The sequence below is a fragment of the Caretta caretta genome, chromosome 3, assembly GCF_965140235.1.
Source record: "Caretta caretta isolate rCarCar2 chromosome 3, rCarCar1.hap1, whole genome shotgun sequence".
Lineage (NCBI taxonomy): Eukaryota > Metazoa > Chordata > Testudines > Cheloniidae > Caretta > Caretta caretta.
This window is the reverse complement of record NC_134208.1, coordinates 150050418-150068673: the sequence shown is the minus strand read 5'-3', so window position 1 is coordinate 150068673 and position 18256 is coordinate 150050418. Positions and strand designations below refer to the sequence as shown.

At 53.7% G+C, this 18256-nt stretch overlaps 1 protein-coding gene across 4 annotated transcripts in view; it reads right to left on the bottom strand.

Annotated features, from left to right (window-relative positions):
- TMEM151B (transmembrane protein 151B) overlaps positions 1-17949 on the bottom strand; it is a 29908-nt gene extending 11959 nt beyond the window's left edge. Inside the window, exons 1-2 of one of the 4 annotated variants that reach the window (XR_007355708.2) lie at positions 17779-17949; positions 3340-5731 (exon numbers count right to left, since the gene is read on the bottom strand). Coding sequence is in view for 2 of the 4 variants with exons in the window: in XM_048843511.2 (XP_048699468.1) it covers positions 4295-5731; positions 17779-17868 (1527 nt within the window). In the remaining 2 variants the exon portion in view is untranslated. Of the gene's footprint in view, positions 1-241; positions 5732-17622; positions 17745-17778 lie in introns of those variants that run through there. The other 3 variants (XR_007355709.2, XM_048843511.2, XM_075127025.1) reach the window with 3 other exon arrangements.
- Between the last annotated feature and the right edge of the window lie 307 nt (positions 17950-18256).

Here is an 18256-nt window from a genome sequence, read left to right as displayed (position 1 = left end):
CATAAGGGCACATTCCATCATCTCCCATTAATGTCACTAGGAGCTATTCCATTGACATTAACAGGAGTTGCACTGGGCCCTGAGTGAGAGGCGAATGAGGCACTGGCAGCCAAAGTCAATTGGTATAAGAGGAGCCAGTGGAGCTGTAGCCACTTCTACCAGGTCTGGGTTTGGCAGAAGCATTGCATAGCGTGCAGACAACAATGGAAACAGAACAGCAGGATAGCCTAGGGCCTGGCTATTTATACCTACCAGTTCTTAAAGGGCCACGGCCATTTAAGCCCAAAATGTAGGTTCTGTAGTGGGAGGAGGGGAATTTGACAAGACAAAATCTGAATGGAACTATGAGGTTTAAAAAAAGTTTCAGTTAAAGTCTTTGTTTTAGTAAGCAGAACAAGTGAAACTGACTAGAAAAAAGTGTGAAACTGACCAGCCTAATTTCATTGCCTAAGGACAGAGAATAAACTTCATCAGCGATGGGGGGAAAGTCAATGAGATGTTTAAAATTCTTTCAGCTCCAACAGTCTCAGGTCCTGTTAGAAACACGGGGAAAGATCTTTATCTTGGAAATGAGGGGAGAAGTTAGTGAAGTATTAATTCTTATTAGAGAAATTCCCTAAAAGTAGGTCAGATTCTGGAAAGCGACCAACACAACAGCATTACTGAGGAGAGGGGCTGGGATACAGGGAGTGGTACAGGCACTGAGATCTCATCAGTGAAACAGTACAGCAGCATTACATGCAGAAATGGACCGGGGGAGGTCTGGCTGAACCAAATGTAACACATAGTTCAGTGTGTGTTACTTGTCTCCTTTCTGTAGCTGATCTGCAGAGGGATAGACATGTCCTGCTGCCAGGGACGGATTAACCTTTTGTGGGGCCGGCACCAAACATATTTGTGGGCCTCCATGAGGGCAATGGAGCATGGCGCAGGGAGGTTGGTCCTGAGAGCGAGGGGCCAGCCAAGGGCAAGGGGGCATGGCATGGCAGGGGTGGCCCCCCTCCGCCCAGCCCAGTGCAGGGCACTATTTACAAACCAACAGTTGCCAGACACACAGTGGCCTGCCCGGCCCTGTGTTGCCAGCGTACCCCTTCCCCTCAGGGGTGGGACCATGCCACGCCACACAGCCGTCCCCACCCCCCAACACCCAATAGGCCATAGGTGGTGGGAAGCAGAGACTGCCCAGAGCGAGAGGTGCACTGGGGTCTGGCCAGGGGCTGAGAGGAACAGGGGATGGGGCCATGGAGAGGAGAGGAGCCCTTGGCCAGCCGGCAGGCAGGCCAAGAGGAGCAAATGGTGGGCGGGGGGAGCCAGCAGGGTTTTGGGGCACAGTGCAAGCGGAGCAGGCCAGGGCCCTTTCTGAGCATGGGCCCGGTTCCATGGCACCTCTGGTGCCATTGTAAACCTGGTACTGCCTACTGCTGCTGCCAGCTACTGGAGTTACTCCTTTAGCTCAAGCAGTGGATGACCATGCTGCTTCTTGGGTTCAAAGCTTGCTGCTGGCTAATGGTGGGAGTTGCTCCATGCCGTTCTCTGCCATGGTGGATGATGGGAATGCAACAGGGCTGGTGGACAGCAGGGACTGTGGGGATCACTGGCCAAGGCCAGAACTTGGCCATTCAACAGGCACAGATCAGCTAGCTGAATGGAAAAGGGGCCTTAGGAAAACCGGTGAGCCTATAATGAGTTCAAGAGGTGCGGTGATGTTCTAATGAAGAAGGCAATACAGACAGAACCAGCCCAGAGCTTGTGGGCCTAAGAGGCACTATCTCATCACCCCTTTCTCACATCCTAGCACAGATTTTGAAAGATCTCTACAAAAAATACAGTTCAGCCTTGACTACTTTTCCTTTTTCCCTCCTACCACCAAATATTTATGGGCCCGATCTTGCAAATCCTTCCTCATGCGAGTAGCCTCATTGATTCCAGTAAGGACTCCTCACATGAGTAAGGGTTTGCAGGACTGGGAGCCTGCTGAGACGCCGATCCCTCTAGGTATGTGCATGTGAAGTGGTGAAAGGCGGGCAACTGTGGTCAGTCCGTTCCAGGGTTACAAAAACGGTGGCATTCATACCCCAGTATGATGTGCCCGTGGGACAAAGGCAACTTACTGCAGCCAGGTAATGGGCCAGCCTGGGTTTCCTTGAGCACTTTCCAAAATAATCCCCTTATTTCTAACCACCCTCTGTAGTTTAGCGTAGAAGAAATGCCTCGTGTGGCCACTGCTGCTGCTCTCTGAGGACCTGATCCTGCCACCCTGACCCATGGCAAGTAGAACCACTGACTTCAAGTGACTGTTCATGTCTATAAGGATCATTTGCAGGAGCATGAGTTTGTAGGATTGGCTATTGATGGCCTCACCCACAAGCCCAGCCTAGCAGGAGATCTCACCCACACGCACTAGTTTCAGGGAGAAGTTTAAAGAAAGTGACCCATTTAGGCCTTGATCCTGCTATTGGATTGCATAGGTGGACCCACACTGACCAATGGGGCTCTATGTTAATGCAGGGGGCCACTCACATGGATCCCATCATAGGATTGGGACCTGAAAGGTGAACTGGTGTGGTTTTTCCTGCTGCAGACACCTGAGTTAAAGGTTCTGTTGCCACCCACAGCGGGGCAGGGAGCTGCATTCATGCCACCACTGCCGGTGTTTAGCTGCTCCCAGGGAACTGGCTCCTGCCCTCAGGGCTTGGTGGGTTCTTTTACCTCTGATAAACCTGCTCGCAGACTCTGTACGGAACCTGGAAGCATGGCCTTTGTGGAGTATTATCAATGGGATTGTTTCCGTTCACCTTTCAGCCAGCCAGAGGATTCTGCCCATTGGTCTGTGCTACGAGGGAGGCACCCTAAAGAGGTTGTTGGGCAGGTTGCATACAATAGTCCCCTAAGGAGCCAGTGGAAACCCTTCAGAGAGGAGCGTGGAGCGCAGGAGCTGAGGATCATGCTGAGAGGAGCCCTCTTTGTAACCACATGGGCCAAAGGGGTTGCATTGTTTCAGATTGTTAGCAGCCCTTCCCTTCACCAGCATGGACAGCAGAAACTCTGGGCCTCTCTACATCCCCACCTCTCTCCTATCTCCAGCCTCTCTTTGCCCTCAGAACTCTGTGCCAAACCCAGCTTCCCTTCGTATTAGTTACTGGAACCTGGAGCCAGCTTGACTTCATGTAATATTTACTCTCCCCGAGACCCGCCAACCTGCTCTTCTATTATTCATAGGTAAACTGCAGTTGAACCTAACAGAACCTCCCTGGATGCCAGACTCCTTGCTTGGCTGAATTAATTATGACTAGACCTCACTCACTTCAAGACCTCGGGGTCCCCAGCTGCCCAACTCACCCCTTCCACATAGGGTGTCTTTGGCTCACAGAAGGCACCCAGCACACAAAGGTCTCCTTGGTTTGCTTTGCAGGCTGGGCCTTCTCCTGCTAGACCTTCTGGCTTCATGCTGTGACTGCACTCTAATGCCAGGTAGGGCCTTTCCTTGGTATATTCCCTGTTGCTTCCTGCTTTCTGCAACCCCAAATGGAAAAGTACTTGGCTTTAAGCTTTACCTAGGGAATGCCGATTTTTGGCCCTGGAGTGCTGAGGCTTTCTAAGGAGCCATCTGGCAGCGATGCCCATCCCAGCAGCTGGGGACAGTGTAACAGTCGGAGCACAGTCTCAAAAAAAGGGGGGAAAGAGTTGGCCTTGTGGTTTTAAGCATCTCCTCTAAACTGCCCTTCAGCTCTATGGGCCTGGGTGCCCCAGGATCTTTGGCGCATGAGGAGTTAATCGCTGCTCCAAAGGGAATGTGCTGCCAGACCTTGATCCTCTTGGCCCCATGTGGGACCCCTCTGCGGGAGAGTAAGTCTGCAGCGCTGCGGGAGAGGGGCAGAGGTCACGGATGCAGCAGGGCGGTGGGTGGTAGTTGTCATTTAGCACTATTCCAGCCAGCCGGGGCCTTTCGAGTCCGAGCTTGAAACTACAGCACCCAGCTCCCTCCTTCAGTCCTTTCCTTTCTACCATTTTTTGCATCTGGTCATCGGTCTGTCATTTTGTGCCATGCACAGGTGGTGCTGCTGCTCACCCATCCTGCTGCCACCCCCTCCTCCATGACATCAAAGGGGCCATGTGGCTGGGAGGAAAGGCAGCAGCTGTTGAGCCTATCCTTGGAGACCAAGAAGCAGTGACCTCTCCATCCCACATGCTGAGTGGGGCACTGGTGCCTTGTTTTCCTGGCTATCCCCTCCCTTCCCAAGTCCCTGTGCCTGGAGACACGGTGATCAAGAGGGAGATCCTTGCTGCCCTCCGCTCACAGTGAGGTCTCCATGCAGGACCCATTCCGATGGAGGTGACGGTGGTCGTGGTTGAGGCAGCCCTCATTGCGGTGCACGATAAGGACGGGGAAGTAGAGGGCATCCTGGTAAGCAGGAGGGTCCTCCTCTTCCACGGTGACCTGGCTGGAGAGGCGGGTTTGCTCGGTCGGGCAGCTCTGCTCATTCAGGCTCCCGCTCCGGCTCTGCCAGAGACAGCTGCGCCGGGAGCCATAGAGGCGGCCCAGCGAGAAGCGGCTGCTGCTGAAGGGGATCCTGGGGCTGCCGTTACAGATGCTCAGGGCGCTGCGGGAGAAAATGGACGAGCTGCTTATAGTCCTGTGGCACCGCTCGCAGTTCTGCCGGTAGCCCCCGTACCTGCAAGCAGAGTAGCTAGTGCAGCTGGAGAGCCCCACCAAGTCCATCAGGACGGCCTCTGAGTAGCTGGGCACTAGCTGCTGGTTGGACCGGATGTGCCACTCCAGCTCAGTGCTGTCCACCGTGTTGACACGGGGCATCCTCCTGCAGAAGGAACGCTCCTCAGCTGGTGTTACTGCCACAAAGTCAAACCCAAAGAGCTTCTCCACGTGGTAATGGACGTAGGAGGTGCGGTACTCATTCAGCACCCGCAGAGGCCAGGACAGGCTCAGCAGGGCAGCCACCCAGAAGACGTAGTGGGACACATACCAGGGCAGGTTGTCTGGGTCTGAAAAGGCCACCATGTATTCCTTAAAGTCCACGTTCTTGAGGTGCATCCCCTCCCTGGCCTCCATGTAGTCGTCCAGCCCCTCGTTCTCGGTGAAGAAGCGGGCGCGCTGGGTCAGGTAGGAGTTCTCGGACTCAACGTTGGCAAAGCTGAAGCATTTGGTGAAGCGGAGCCGAGTGGCTGGGTAGCTCTCCAGGTCCATCAGGTCCTTGGAGATGTCCTTGACCCCACAGTTGGAGTAGTCAAACTCTGCCTCTGCCACGTGGGTGTTGACCCTCTCGTGATACACCTGGGTGGTGGTGTAGGCGTCCCCATTGCGGTAGCGGGTGACCTGCCGAGTCCTCCGGACATAGTGGTAACTGATGGCTTTCCACCAGATGCATGGGGTGGCCTGTTGCATTCGCTGCACCCGCTCGTGCACGCTGTCTACGTCCACCTTGTACTGCAGCTCGTTGCGGACATAGCAGTGCCAGCACTCCACCAGGTAGACCACGTAGAGCATCACCAGGAAGGCCAGGGGGATGTAAACGTAGCCATTGGAGCAGGGGCTATCGTGATACATCATGGACTTGCCCTTGTAGGCGCTGTCAAAGGTCAACCGGGTGACCTTGGTCACATGGCACCAGGTCATAGCTCCCATGCAGCCGTACATGAGGAGGGAGAGCAGCAGGCATTTCCAGTGGGATTCTCTGCAGAGGGACTTACTGAGGGACTGCTTCACCGGTCGCTGCTGCTCCAGGTGCCCAGGAGAACCGGGGAAGAGAGGGAGAGAGAACAGGGGGAGAAGTTAATAGCCTGCAGCAGAAAGGGGAAAGCCAGCCCGCTGAACAGAGCGTTGAGTCGCTCCTGCAATTAACTGGCTAAAGAATTAATTCCAGATTGCTGTCCTCAGAGAGGCAACAGATCCCATTCAGAGGTTACTCCTCAGGGATAATCCTCTCAGCTGGCTGGCGAGACGGGCCAGAGGTCTGTGCTTCGTCTCGGGATGATGCTCTGTGTGACTGATGCCCAATTCCCATATTGGGCAGCCTCTGGCTACCGCACTGGGAGTCGGTGCCCACTTCCTGCCATTCCAGGGTTGCCACGTGCCCTCCTCTCCCAGTAAATGTGAACAGACCATGCTGTCCCTGCCTGGAAGATATGGACATATGACCCCCCACCCTCCAGACTGACTGTGGTCTCGCTGCTCCATTCATGAACTAGCATCAAAGCGCAGAGAAGTCAGGATCCCTCCCTCTCCCCTGTCACTTGAAGCCAATGTCATGTCTTCCAGCACACCTAGGAAAGGGCAATCCCACCTCTGATTGGGAACGGTAATTGCCCAGCTTGCCTGCAAGCCTCTGCCATGATTCACTGTTGCTGTAGGCTCCAGCCCCAGGCTAAGTGGCTGCCTCCCCTACTCCTCGCTGCCTGCCATGAGTATAAATCAGCGAGGTGCTCCCCTGAGCAGCAATTCCACTCCCAGGGCAGCTGTCTGCACGTATGGCAGTCCAGCTGTTAACCTGCCAGCCGCAGGAAAGGCCCTTCTCTGGGAGAGCTACAACAGGTTGTAAATCCCCCTATGGCTGTTCCTCCAACAATGCCTGACACAAATAGCACTGCAAGCGGATCAGTGCTCTAGAGCAATGCTACTCAAAGTGGTGGTCCGCGGACCGAGCCATTGGCTGCTGGTCTGCGTGCACATTGGGGAAAAAAATTGCCGGTCCCTCACATCAAATAGCTTGAGAAGCGCTGCTCTAGAGTGCAAGTTTCCAACCCTCTCATACTGCGACAATGACCTTTACTGTGCAAGCTCCCCTGCACTATGGCAGTGACCTCACACGTGCAAGTTCCCCAACACCCCTGGAACTGCAAGAGTAACCTCTAATGTGCAAGTTTCCCCCCATCACTGCAACAGTGGCCTTTAGCATGCAACTCCCCTACCCTCCCTCAAGCACCGTGGAATTTAGCTATGCCCCTGGGGTGAAAACCCTTCTCGAGAAAATTGCTCGGGGATCTTTACCGAACAGGCGTGGGCAGGATACCAGTTTTACGCCCCATCTAAAACACAGCGCCTCATAACGCCATGCTACTAGGAGTTTGGTAACAACTCAGGAAGAGCACCTCCCCATGAAGAACCTACACCACTTTCTGGAAGACGTCCCATTCAAGCACTGGTCCAGCCTCACCCTACTTAGAGGGGTTGCTCCTAGGGCAAGTTATTGCGCAGCAAGTTGGGGCGTGAATCTATGCACATCAAATAACACAGCAGTGTCCAGGAAGACAAGTGGAGGCAGAATGTGGGACCCCAGCTGTGAGCTGCTAGCAAAGCAGTCATTAAGGGGTGTTGGGATCCTAGATTTGCTCTTCTCCTCTAGCTTATGCAAGCGGAGACGCTTTGATGCATTGTCCATTATTATTACAACGTGTGAATGTCTTTAGTTCTCTTCCTCTTCTCCATGTTTTAGGCCACAAAGGAGTGAACATTTAAAACTTATACCAACATAGCAATATCGGTCAGGGGTGTGAAAAAACCACACCCCCTAGTGATGTAGCTATGCTGCCAGAAACCCCAGTGTAGATGCAGGTATGCTGCCAGAAAGTGCTTTGGTCAGCATAAAGAAAAGGCGTACTTGTGGCACCTTAGAGACTAACACTACAAGTCCTCCTTTTCTTTTCGTGAATACAGACTAACACGGCTGCTACTCTGAAAATTGGTCAGCATAGACAATGTCGTTCAGGGAGGTGGTATTCCTACACTATGCCAGCAGAAAAACTTCTGATGGCATCTGTTGTGTCTACACTATGGGGCTATGCTGGTATAGGCTCTGTAATGTAGACATAGCCTCAGGTTTTATACCCAAAGCACAATTAAACCTCTGGAACTCATTGCTACAAGACATAACAATTCAAGTCAAGAGCTTAGCAGAATGAGACATTTATGTGAATAATGAAAACATCCAGGGTTACATTAGAGAGGAGACAAAAATAGAAGGGATAGAAACTGTTCTGTTTTAGGGCATGCATCAGCTTCTAACTGATAGGGATAGGAGGAGACTTCACCTGGGGACAGGTAATTTCATAAAAGTCCACTGCAGAGTTTCTTGCACCTTCCTATGAAACAGTCTTTGTTAGCCACTGTCACAGACAGGTTACTGGGCTAGGTTGACCACTGGCCTGAACTTGTGCAGCAATTCTATGTTATTGTTTTTCCGTGATAGGGAAGCTGAGCTCCCTGCAGTTGACAGTGTTTGTAAATAGCTCTATATTTGGATGAGCCCCTAACAGACATGACCCCGAATGATCTTCAGGGATGATCCCACTACACTTTTTCTAAGAATCACGGTTTGCCCTAGTGCCCTTGGCCAAAAATATTCCCTTTCTCTTCTTGTTGTCTCCCTCTCAACATCTCCAATGGTGCCCTAGTCCCTGTACTTTGAGGACTGGATGATATGTGGCCCTGTAAGTGTACAATAGTGTTCTTATTCACTTCCCCTCCTATAAAATATAGTGTTGGTTGAGTATGGCTGTGGCATCCCACCCCAGAGGTGGCTGCATTTCAGCAGAAAGGGGAGCAGTCCCTTCATATGCCCAATCCACGACGTGCTTTGGCATGAGGAATGTGATAGGACTCTAAAACATTATTTACAGCAACACAGTCAAAATAATAATCCCCTATTTGTTTCAATTCCTTCCCTGCATTGCTGACAGCACCTGAGGCTATTGAAATGGACAGAAACTTTAACACCTCATTGATTTGGCTGCACTGATGCTGTCTGGTCACTATGTATGCTTCTCCTCGCTAGTTTCATTTCCTGGTTCTTCTGTATTAACATGAGGCAAGCAGCTGCGTCTAGATAAACCTTCTCCATTAGTATTATTATTTCTTTGTATTACCATAGGACCCAGGAGCCCGAGTCATGGACCAGAACACCATTGTGCTAGGCACTGTACAAACACAGAACAAAATGATGGTCCCTGCCCCAACGAGCTGACCATCTATGTATCAGACAAGAGACAGAAGATGGATACAGACAGATAGATGCGGGAGTACAAGGAAATCATGAGACAGTATTGGTCCACATGATGGACAGTGGTATCCGTGTACTCACCCACTGATGCTGCTGTTATTTGTTTGGGTCTCTGATGAGGTTTATCTAGAATCAGCCATTTGCATTTAAATTCTTTTGTGACTCCTGTCAGGAGGCTTACAAGCCCCACACCGACCTGGAAAGGGTTAACGGCCTACTGGGAGCTCACTCAGCTCTCCCCCCCCCACCCCCCCTCCCCACCCCCGCTGTTCCTATAGTGGATATCAGGCCTGAAGGAAGGGGCTAAAAAGAGCGCTGGCTCAGTTAGGGGCTGCCTGGGTAGGAAATCAGACCAACAGCTCTCACTTGGGGAAAGAAAAGTAGTTGGAGTGAGGCACTGAATGAGACTACTGCTTGTCAGAGCTTCCCTGCAGGGAAGGGAGATCCTGACGCGGGACTATTTGGATATACCTGGGACACACTGATGGTTCTTAAGCCAGGTCATGGCAGGGGGTGCCTCACTTGAAGCGACGTGGGTTGTGGGATGAACAAATAACACTGTAGGAGCTCAGAACTAGACCCAGCTGGGACAAAGACACCTTTATCTGGTGTTTGTTCTGGACTGTAACTTTGGATTCTGCTACCCCAGAAGGGGGAATGGACTTTCGTGGTGACCTGGCCAGAGGGCTGAGCTATGTAAGCCACCAGAGCCGGCTGGAAATTCTGTTGGGGAAACTGAGGCTGGGTGGATGCAGTGCCATGCTGTGCCATGAGGAGGTGCACAGGTAATGGTGCACAGGTAATGACCGTCTCCCACCATTTACCAAACCTGAAAAGTTGGCCCATGGCCGTCGTTGCTCTTAAACTGTGATCTGCCCATGTGCACCTAGCTAAGCTCACTGTATGTAGAACTTGTGGGTCCAGCCTCACCAACTGGAACCTGTGCCTGTGCTTCTTACCCTGGGGTGCTTCCCCTGTCCTGGTGCACCGTGAATGAATGTACTGTCAGCAGTGTGCATGCAAACTCAATGGGCACAGCCACTGCCCTGCTGTTTCAATAACAACAACCTTCTAGCCCCTTCCATCCAAGGATCCCAAAATGCTTTACAGACACTAATGAATTCAGTCTCATAACCCCCTCACCCTCCCAGGAACTGGGTCAGTACCAGTGTCACCCCAGAGAGAGTGGAAACTGAGGCACATAATAGGGAGGGAACTGAATCAGGGTCACACAATGAATCATTTGCAGTGCTGGCAACAGAATCTAGAAATCCAGTGCTTTAACCACAACCCCTTTCCCCCAAGCTGGGGCTAGAACGTGAGTCCCAACCTGGTCTCCAAAACGCTGATCCTTCCTCCTAAAACTTGCCAAAATGTGACCCTGCAAACCAAGTTCTGCTCCTGCTGCCGCCAATGGGAGTTTTGCCTCTGAGTGGCGTGGGACCTGGATTTGGCTCAGAACATAGATTTCTTCACTCTGCTGCAGTGAGATTCCCACCCTAGCAGTGTGCCTTTAATGAGCGGAACACAGAGCGCTGCGCGTAGAACATCAAAGAGAAATGCAGCCTGGATGCATGCAGTGAGGGGAATGGTGGCTGGATAAAACCCTTCACGTTTCCATCGAGAACCTGTGTTTCTCTTGCTCCTGGAGTACAAAGAACGCCAGTTACTCCCCGGGTGCGCAGGGAGGGGCCGGCTGGGTTCTAGAGCCTGGGGATGGGTCTCTTGGGCAGAACTAGTTTCCAGGCAACAGCCTGAGCACAAAAAGCTGGGGGCTGGCTCTGTGTGTGATGGAGCTGGGAGCTTCAGCTCTGACAGAAGCAAGTCCCAGCCCTTCTCTGAATCACGACACAGAATCGCATCAGTGTTCCATCTGCAGGGCTCAGGAGGCAGGGAGTGAAAGAATGACACAAAAAGAGAGAGGAAAGAAGGAAGGGAACACTAGTGGGAGGTCCTGTTCACAGCTCTGCTGAATCCTCTCTGCTCCTCAGCCCTGTAGTGCAGCCACAACAGCTCCCTGGCTTTCTCTTCTGCCCCCACCCCCATGCCCGTTTTCCCAGCTCAGCCCTGCCCAGCATTACAAGATCTCCCAGATTCCCCCTATGCTCTGCTCCCTAGTTCAGCCTGCCCTGTAGAATTGTAGGAGTTCCCTTTGTCCTCTATTCCCTGGCAGCCCTGCAGCATCCCAGGAACTCCAGGGCCCTCTGCTTCCCTCTTCCAGCTCCCCAGTAGAGTAGTTCCATTGGAGCCTCGCAGCCCGGGAGGTTTCACAGTGCAGAAGGGGGCCACCCAAGAGGTGTTCCCCAGCTCCCCGCTTACAGATTATGGGGCACAGCCTGACCCAGAAGTCCTGAGTCTGCTTTATGATGTAGCAGGACAGCTCCCGTAATGCGGAAGGGCATCAGAGCACAGAGGGCCCTGGAGCAGGGTGACCCTCGGCCTCTGGCAGATCTTTAAGGTCCATGCTAATCTCAAGGTTTGTGTGGGGTTCAATGGGAAATGATGAGCACATTTGTAGAAATCAGGCCTTGTCTGCAGGTAACTCACAAACAGAGAAAAGGAATCAACCAGATAATTCAATGTGCTGTATTGGCAGATTGGGGTGGGGGAGTCAATCCTGGAGAAAGATGGGCCCCAGGCCATGTGGGGCTTTGGGGATAGTGAGCAGCACCTTGAATTTCACCTGGTGGCCAGTGCAGGGTGTGACATGCTCTCAGTGGTCTGCCCTGCTCAGGAGGCAGACACCACTTGCTGAAGCTTCCAGGTAGCTCTGTGGCAAGTCCAAGGCAAAGCCCTTTGCAGTTACCTATCCAGGGCATCAGAAGCACTGCAGGCAAAGCCTTTATCCCAGGAGCTGGGTTCAGAAGAGCTCTAGTCCATGCATCAGCCTACTCCTGGGACTACGCAGCATTTAAATACTGCAGTGCTTTACAGGGTCACAGTAACCCTGCTACAAATTGTACACACACACACACTCTCCTCACACTGCAGATTTACTCTCGGTGAAAGACCAACAACTCCAAAGCTATCACCCCAGAGGAAATTCTGCTAGAGCTGCCCGCAGGGGCTACCAAGGAAGTGGGGCCCTTCCTCTGGGCCCCTGGCTTTAAGGGAGAGAACCGGCGATATGGAAAAGTCCAGAACACCAAAGAAGCCGGCACAGGGGAAATCCTTTTACTGCCAGAACAGCTTCTCTCTCAGGAGTGGAGACTGCACTACGAGTGCAGCCGCGATCTGCCCACTGCAGCACAATGAAATGAGGCGAGAAGTTTGCCCTACTTCATTGTAAACAGGGTTTCCCTCTAGCTGAGTTCACTGTAAGCATCCTCCACTGGCTGCACTACTTAACATCCCGGTGTGCTTAGCAACTCTGTTCTTACACCTGCACCTTCTTCTACTACTAACAGACAGGAGCCAGGCTTCCTGGCTTCCATCCCTGGCTCGGACACTGGCTCACTGCATGATCGTGATCGAGACCCTTCACCTCGCTGTGCCTCAGTTTCCCACTCTATATGGGAATAATGATCCTGAACCCAGTGGGCTGTGGAGGCTGAGTTCACAGATATGTGTGAAGTGCTTTGAGATGCTCAGATGGGAAGGGCAAAGGGTGACATTACTATTTTCACCTCCCATGCCCTGACACAACAATAGCTACTTCACCCAGGTTCTGCCTCTGACATCATCACCGAGATTAAAGACGCTGAAATCCAACGCAAGCGGTCAATGCTGCTACTGATGCCTGAGGCAGAACGGACCCTGTCTTCCTCTCCTCCACTTGCACAGGCTGCTGCAGGAGCTGACAGAAGCAGAACTTATACCTGGCAGTGAAGTGACTGAAAGAAACATGGAGAGCAGGAGGTGGAGGAACAAAATGACACTGTTAGTCATCGTTTGGACTAAACTCTTTGAAAGGTTCCCTGACCTTGCGATCTGGGGAATCCCCTTCTCCAGCATATGGAGCCCTGCAGAATGGGCTGTATAGGACAACCCAGCTCCCAGGAGTCCAGCTGGATGGCCTAATCAGCCCTTTTCCATTCCTAGCTTCACTGCTGCTCCAACTTTGAATACAGAGCCAATTGAGAACCCCTTTGAGCTCTGTAGACGACTTGTTGCTCTGATCAGAACTCTTTCCAAACAGCCCATGTCTATGATCCGTCTACTTAACAAGCGACCAAACTGTTCCCTGCCACCTGGGCTCCTGCACTTTCCCCTAAATGGACCCAACCCATGCCCAACTCTGCACCAACAGTTCTTCCCTGCTGCTGCCCTCCTCCACACACATCCCCCTCCCCCCACCAATGTGATGGCTACATTAGGAGAAACAGATCAACTGCAAGGGAGCTAGGAAAAGGATTTCCCACCTGTCCTCCATCTCACCAGCAAAGAACATCCTCGATCTCTGGACATGCATCTGCCCCCCAGTCCATCTCCATGACCTTATACCACTCAGCTTTCCAGTGTCATCCAAGTACGGACTGGCCAGGGGCTTGAGAGGGTTATGTGTCCCAGAGACAGAGCTCCAAAATGCTGAAGTCATGAGCCCCAAGGCACCAGTGTGGGGTTCAGGTGGCTCCTGCATGGAGCAAAGGGGCAGTGCATTGCAGGTTAATCTGCTGGGAGTCATTAGCAGCAGTTTCCATGGCTCTGCCTTGCAGATTTACTTACATCAGATAAGAGAATAATAAGCCTTGTGCCTTCCCTGCAGCAGCAAATCCCCAGAACAAGACTTGGAGGGGCCACATTCTGCCCAGGGTCACACCTGGGAAACCCCACTGACTTCAATGGGCTGGCCCCTGGGTTGGCTGTCCCTTGTCTGACTCAGTGCGGGTGTCAGCCCCCATCTGAGCAAACCCTGCAGCTGTGCCCCACATCCCTACACCCTCACTGTGGTGCTTCCCAGAGGAAACATATGGCTCACCCAGGGCTGGCAGTGCTGCCAATTGCAGAGGGACGGGGAAGGCTGTGCATCCCGGACAGAGGGAGACCTGCAGGGAACCTGCTCAAGCAGTGATACCACGGCTTCCAGATTACACAGGGATGTGGGGAGGGTTTGTTCTACCCACAGAAGTTACTTGAGAATGGGTGCAGGTACCCATAGTTTATTCCCAGGCTTCAGTGCTTGCTGGGGTTGAGGACAGGCTGGAATTGCCACAAATGGATGTCTGAGCGAATCCAATCTGACTTATACCTCATCAGCGTGGATAGGATGGCACTGGGTTCTGCAGAACCAGGCCGCAGTCTTAGAGCTTGGGTGTTAGTGTGATAGGGAGAGGGGCCAAAGTCATCCCTGGTTGGACTGCATGGCTAAGTGGTACTGGTTCAGCCCAATTTGCATATGGCAGACAGGAATTTTTTTGATTCCCTCCAGCCCTCAGGTAGCCTTGGGGTTACACAGAGCAGTGGCCGAAATTGTACCAGGTTTCGGGGAAATCGGTGCCCTTGTATGGGATGTGACCATGCAACGCACAATCAAGGAGGGCAGAGCAACTGTAGTTCCCCTCACTTTCATCTCCATGTTGCCCAGTATCCTGTCATTCTCTCCAGTGTCCCCAACAGGCTCTGCCCACGGGTCACCTACAGCTGGGAGCTGGGCATGTTCCTCAGGGGCTCGGTCTTTGTCAACAGTGAATGCAGCAGCATGTCCTGCCAATCTCAGGGCAAGAATGTTCCATCCCCAGCAGGACCTGAGGCCTCGGACAGGCTCTGTACAGAGGCAGCAATGCTTCCACCTAACCTTTGTGGTGACTGGGCATTTGAGGGGATATGTTGCTTTTCCAGGTCTGGCCTGATGGGTAGGGATCAAAAGTCACCACAGTGTGATGGCTGTCTGGTACCTATGTGAAATGAACACATGGTATCTCTACCTGGTTCCCAGAGGACAGCTTTCTACATTGTGAAAAACGCCAGCATGGCTGTGTAATCCACACTAAGAGAGTAAGGGGCTTTGTCCTTCTCTAATGGAGGTTCCATATAAGGAGATAAGAGCCTACTATAGCTGCTGACTAAGGGAAATACTCCTTTAGCTCAAGCAGTGGAGTAGCTCATGCATTTAGCACTATTGGTCCCAGACTCAAACACTCCTGTCAGCCCGAACTGGATTATATTATACTGACATCCTTGTTGGCAGCCTCAGCAGACAGATCAAAGGCTAGACTATCTTCTCACAGTCCCCAAGGCAGGGGACGGCATGTGTGAGGGATGCTAACTCTGGCATGGCTCATGTTAGACTTGCTCTACACATAAAGGCTGTCATTCTCCAGGGCTCTCATTCCAGCACCATTCACCAGTCCCTATGGTTACATGAAAACAACACTGTTGGTTTAAAAACACACACGCACACACGACTCAGTTCCCTTAGAGGCAGCATCACAGTCAGCTTCCCTCTGGGGACCTGGCTGTTCAGGTTTACCTTGTCCCAACCCAGGGTAAGCATCTCCCTACAATACAAAATCACCCCACAGTTGGCTCTAATTCTCAGTATCTGCTCAACAGAAGCCCTGGACTTGGGAGACTAATGGTCATGGAATGGGAGTGGGGCAAGGTGGTCAGGAGGAGTGTGGGTCAGCAGGACAGCTGTGTGCAGGGAACCCAGGGCTGGAATAGCAGGAGGGGTGCAAGTCAGGAGTGAAGGGCAGCAGCAGAGCTGTGTGTGCAGCACTTGCATAGCTTCCCTGTCCTTCCCTCTTTTTCCTGCTCCAGATGGTGCTCGAATCTCCCACGAAAGCATTCACAATTAAACACGTTTTTAGAAAAGTGTGTGCATGTGTGCCTCCCAAGTAAATGGAGGGCAGAGAATACTGGGATTATGCAGCAGCCAACAACTGTCACCCCACCCTCCCAGCAGCACCCCTACTCAGCTTGTGGCTGTTAAGAACAGCTGGAGTCACTCTCTCCCACAGTATTGACTAACTGCATTTCTGGCTGTGTGTATTCCAAGAACAGATAGCTCAGGCAAGGACCAACCCCACAGCTAGAAGACCAGAGTATTTAATCCCCAGACAGATGCTCACAATATGGCACTGCCCCACAGATCACTGGTGGGTCATCTTGGTCAGCATCCCTTCATTTCCTGGGGACTCTAATAAGTGAACATGCTTCTCTCTGGTAAACAAAAGGATTCCCCAGCATCCCCCGTGCCTCTGGCTGCCTGCAGCACATATATATAGCTCCTTGCTGTTCCGTCTCTGATGCTTGGGCTCTGCAAGAAGGCCCATCCAGATGACTACAGCGCAGCAGCATTCCTGGGGCCAGGGGGCACATGGCTCCTAGCCTGCCCTAGTCTGCACTTCATGCCTCCCCAGCATTCAATCTCCGCCCCCGCCCCCCACTGCCGCAAAAGCCCACGAAGAGCAGCTGCATCTCCCTTGCATCCCAAATCCCTGATGCGCCCCATGGAGCAGCAGCTGGGGAATCCCTCTAGCTTCCCCGCATCAGCAACCCCCCTTCCCCAGGGCCAGTCCAACTTCCTTTAGGGGGAATCATGCACTTATATGCTGGCCCCCGGCACGCTGCCAAGAGGGTTTCCCATGTTCTTACTGGGCACCACAACTTCCTTCTAATGCAATAAGCCAACACCTTTCAGGTCAATGCCCAGTGCTTTCCCCTTGGCAGGAACAACAAGCTGGTGCTTTCATCTGTTCCTTCTGCCTCCCAAAACATTCAACCCTTCCATGCTAACCCATGCATGTCCCCCCGCATTCAGATCTCCTGCCTCCCCTCAGAGCTTTTCAGTCCCTGTGTTTGTTTGGTTTTTCCACTTCAGAGCAGTACAGGCTCACCTACCATGGTGATAAGCACAGAATGAAACAAGAGTGAGAATAGAGAGAGGGATGTTTAGATTGTAGGTAGGGAAAGAGCTAGATCGTTCCTATGGATGGTGATTACCTAGATAGATCTTCTCACACCCACAGACTGGCTAACCCTGCCCTGTCAGGTGTGAGGTAACTGGGTTAAGGGGGACCAGCGGCCAGACAAGGGCTTCCCCTAGCTGTGGCAAGTCCGCACTGCTACCCACCGGACTCTGGCACAGTCCCTTACAGAGACCCCCTCAGCCTAAATTTGCAGCTGCTATAAGAAGCAGGACTCCATTACCTACAGTTTACTTGCACATGCTTACGCCAATGGAAAATTTGCTCCATGCCATTGGCCAGTCTTAACTATCTCCTACCCACTGAACCATACAAGTTAGATCAAGGGAAGCCCCGTTAGGTCTCCTCCTGTCCGTCCCCGGGGAACCAGAGCAGGAGGGATCCCTATAGGTCTATTTTCTACTGCCTTGTGCCAGGCCCTGGGGCTCCAGCCCTTTGTGGAGGGAGGATTCCCCAGCATCGTCCATCCAGCCTACCTTTCCCTTTGTTCAATTTCATCCCGTCCTTCCTAGTTCTCAGCCATCGCCCCCACCCGGGGGGTCTGCACCCCGCAACGCTCGCAGCTGGTCCCCGTCCCCCAGCGCCCATAAGAGCTTCTCCTCCCCCGGCCAGCGGGAATCCCCCGGCCCGGGCCCGAGTGAGCCAGGATCCGGAAAGGGGCTGCACTGCGGGGTGCCCTTCTCTGCTCCCCTCGGGGCGCCCGAGCCCAGCCCGGCCCCTGGCGCGAGCGGAAGCTGCCGTACCTGGATGCAAAGCCCCGGCCCGCTCAGAGCCGGGGCGGGACCCCGCGGAGCGGAGCCTCAAGCGCTGCCCCGCCCGTGCCATGCAAAGCCGCTCGCATGCAGCCGGTGAGCCCCAAGCCGCCGCCCGGCGGGGCGGGCACCTCGCTCTGTCCTCACCTCCTCTCGGGCCCCCTCCGCCTCCTCCGGAGGCGCCGAGGTGCTGCTGCCTCTCTCGCCGGCCGCGGCCGCCGAGGCTGGAGGGGACATGGTGGCGGGGCGGCGGGCGGCCCCCCGGCGCGGTGCCTCCCAGCTGGCCAGCGCTGGCGCCCGGCAGGCGCATTATCCCGCCACCAGCCAGGCGCTCGCCGAGCGGCGGGGCGCCGGGGGACGCCGGGGAGCCGCCGCCGCCGCCGCCGCGCCCGGCATGGCCCCAAAGCCCCGCGGCGCTGGGCGGGCGGCCGGCAGCTCGCAGCCCAGCCGCCCCACCATGGACAGCGCGCTCAGCCGGGCCGCGGCGGGCGCTCCAGCCGCAGGGCTCGCCAGTGCCCGGGCTGCCGCAGCCCCCGAGGCTGAGCGGGGAAGCCGGGCGGGGAGAGGGGACGAGGGGAGGGAGGGAGGGAGGAAGGGGGGGGAGGCGGAGAAGCGGGGAGCACGC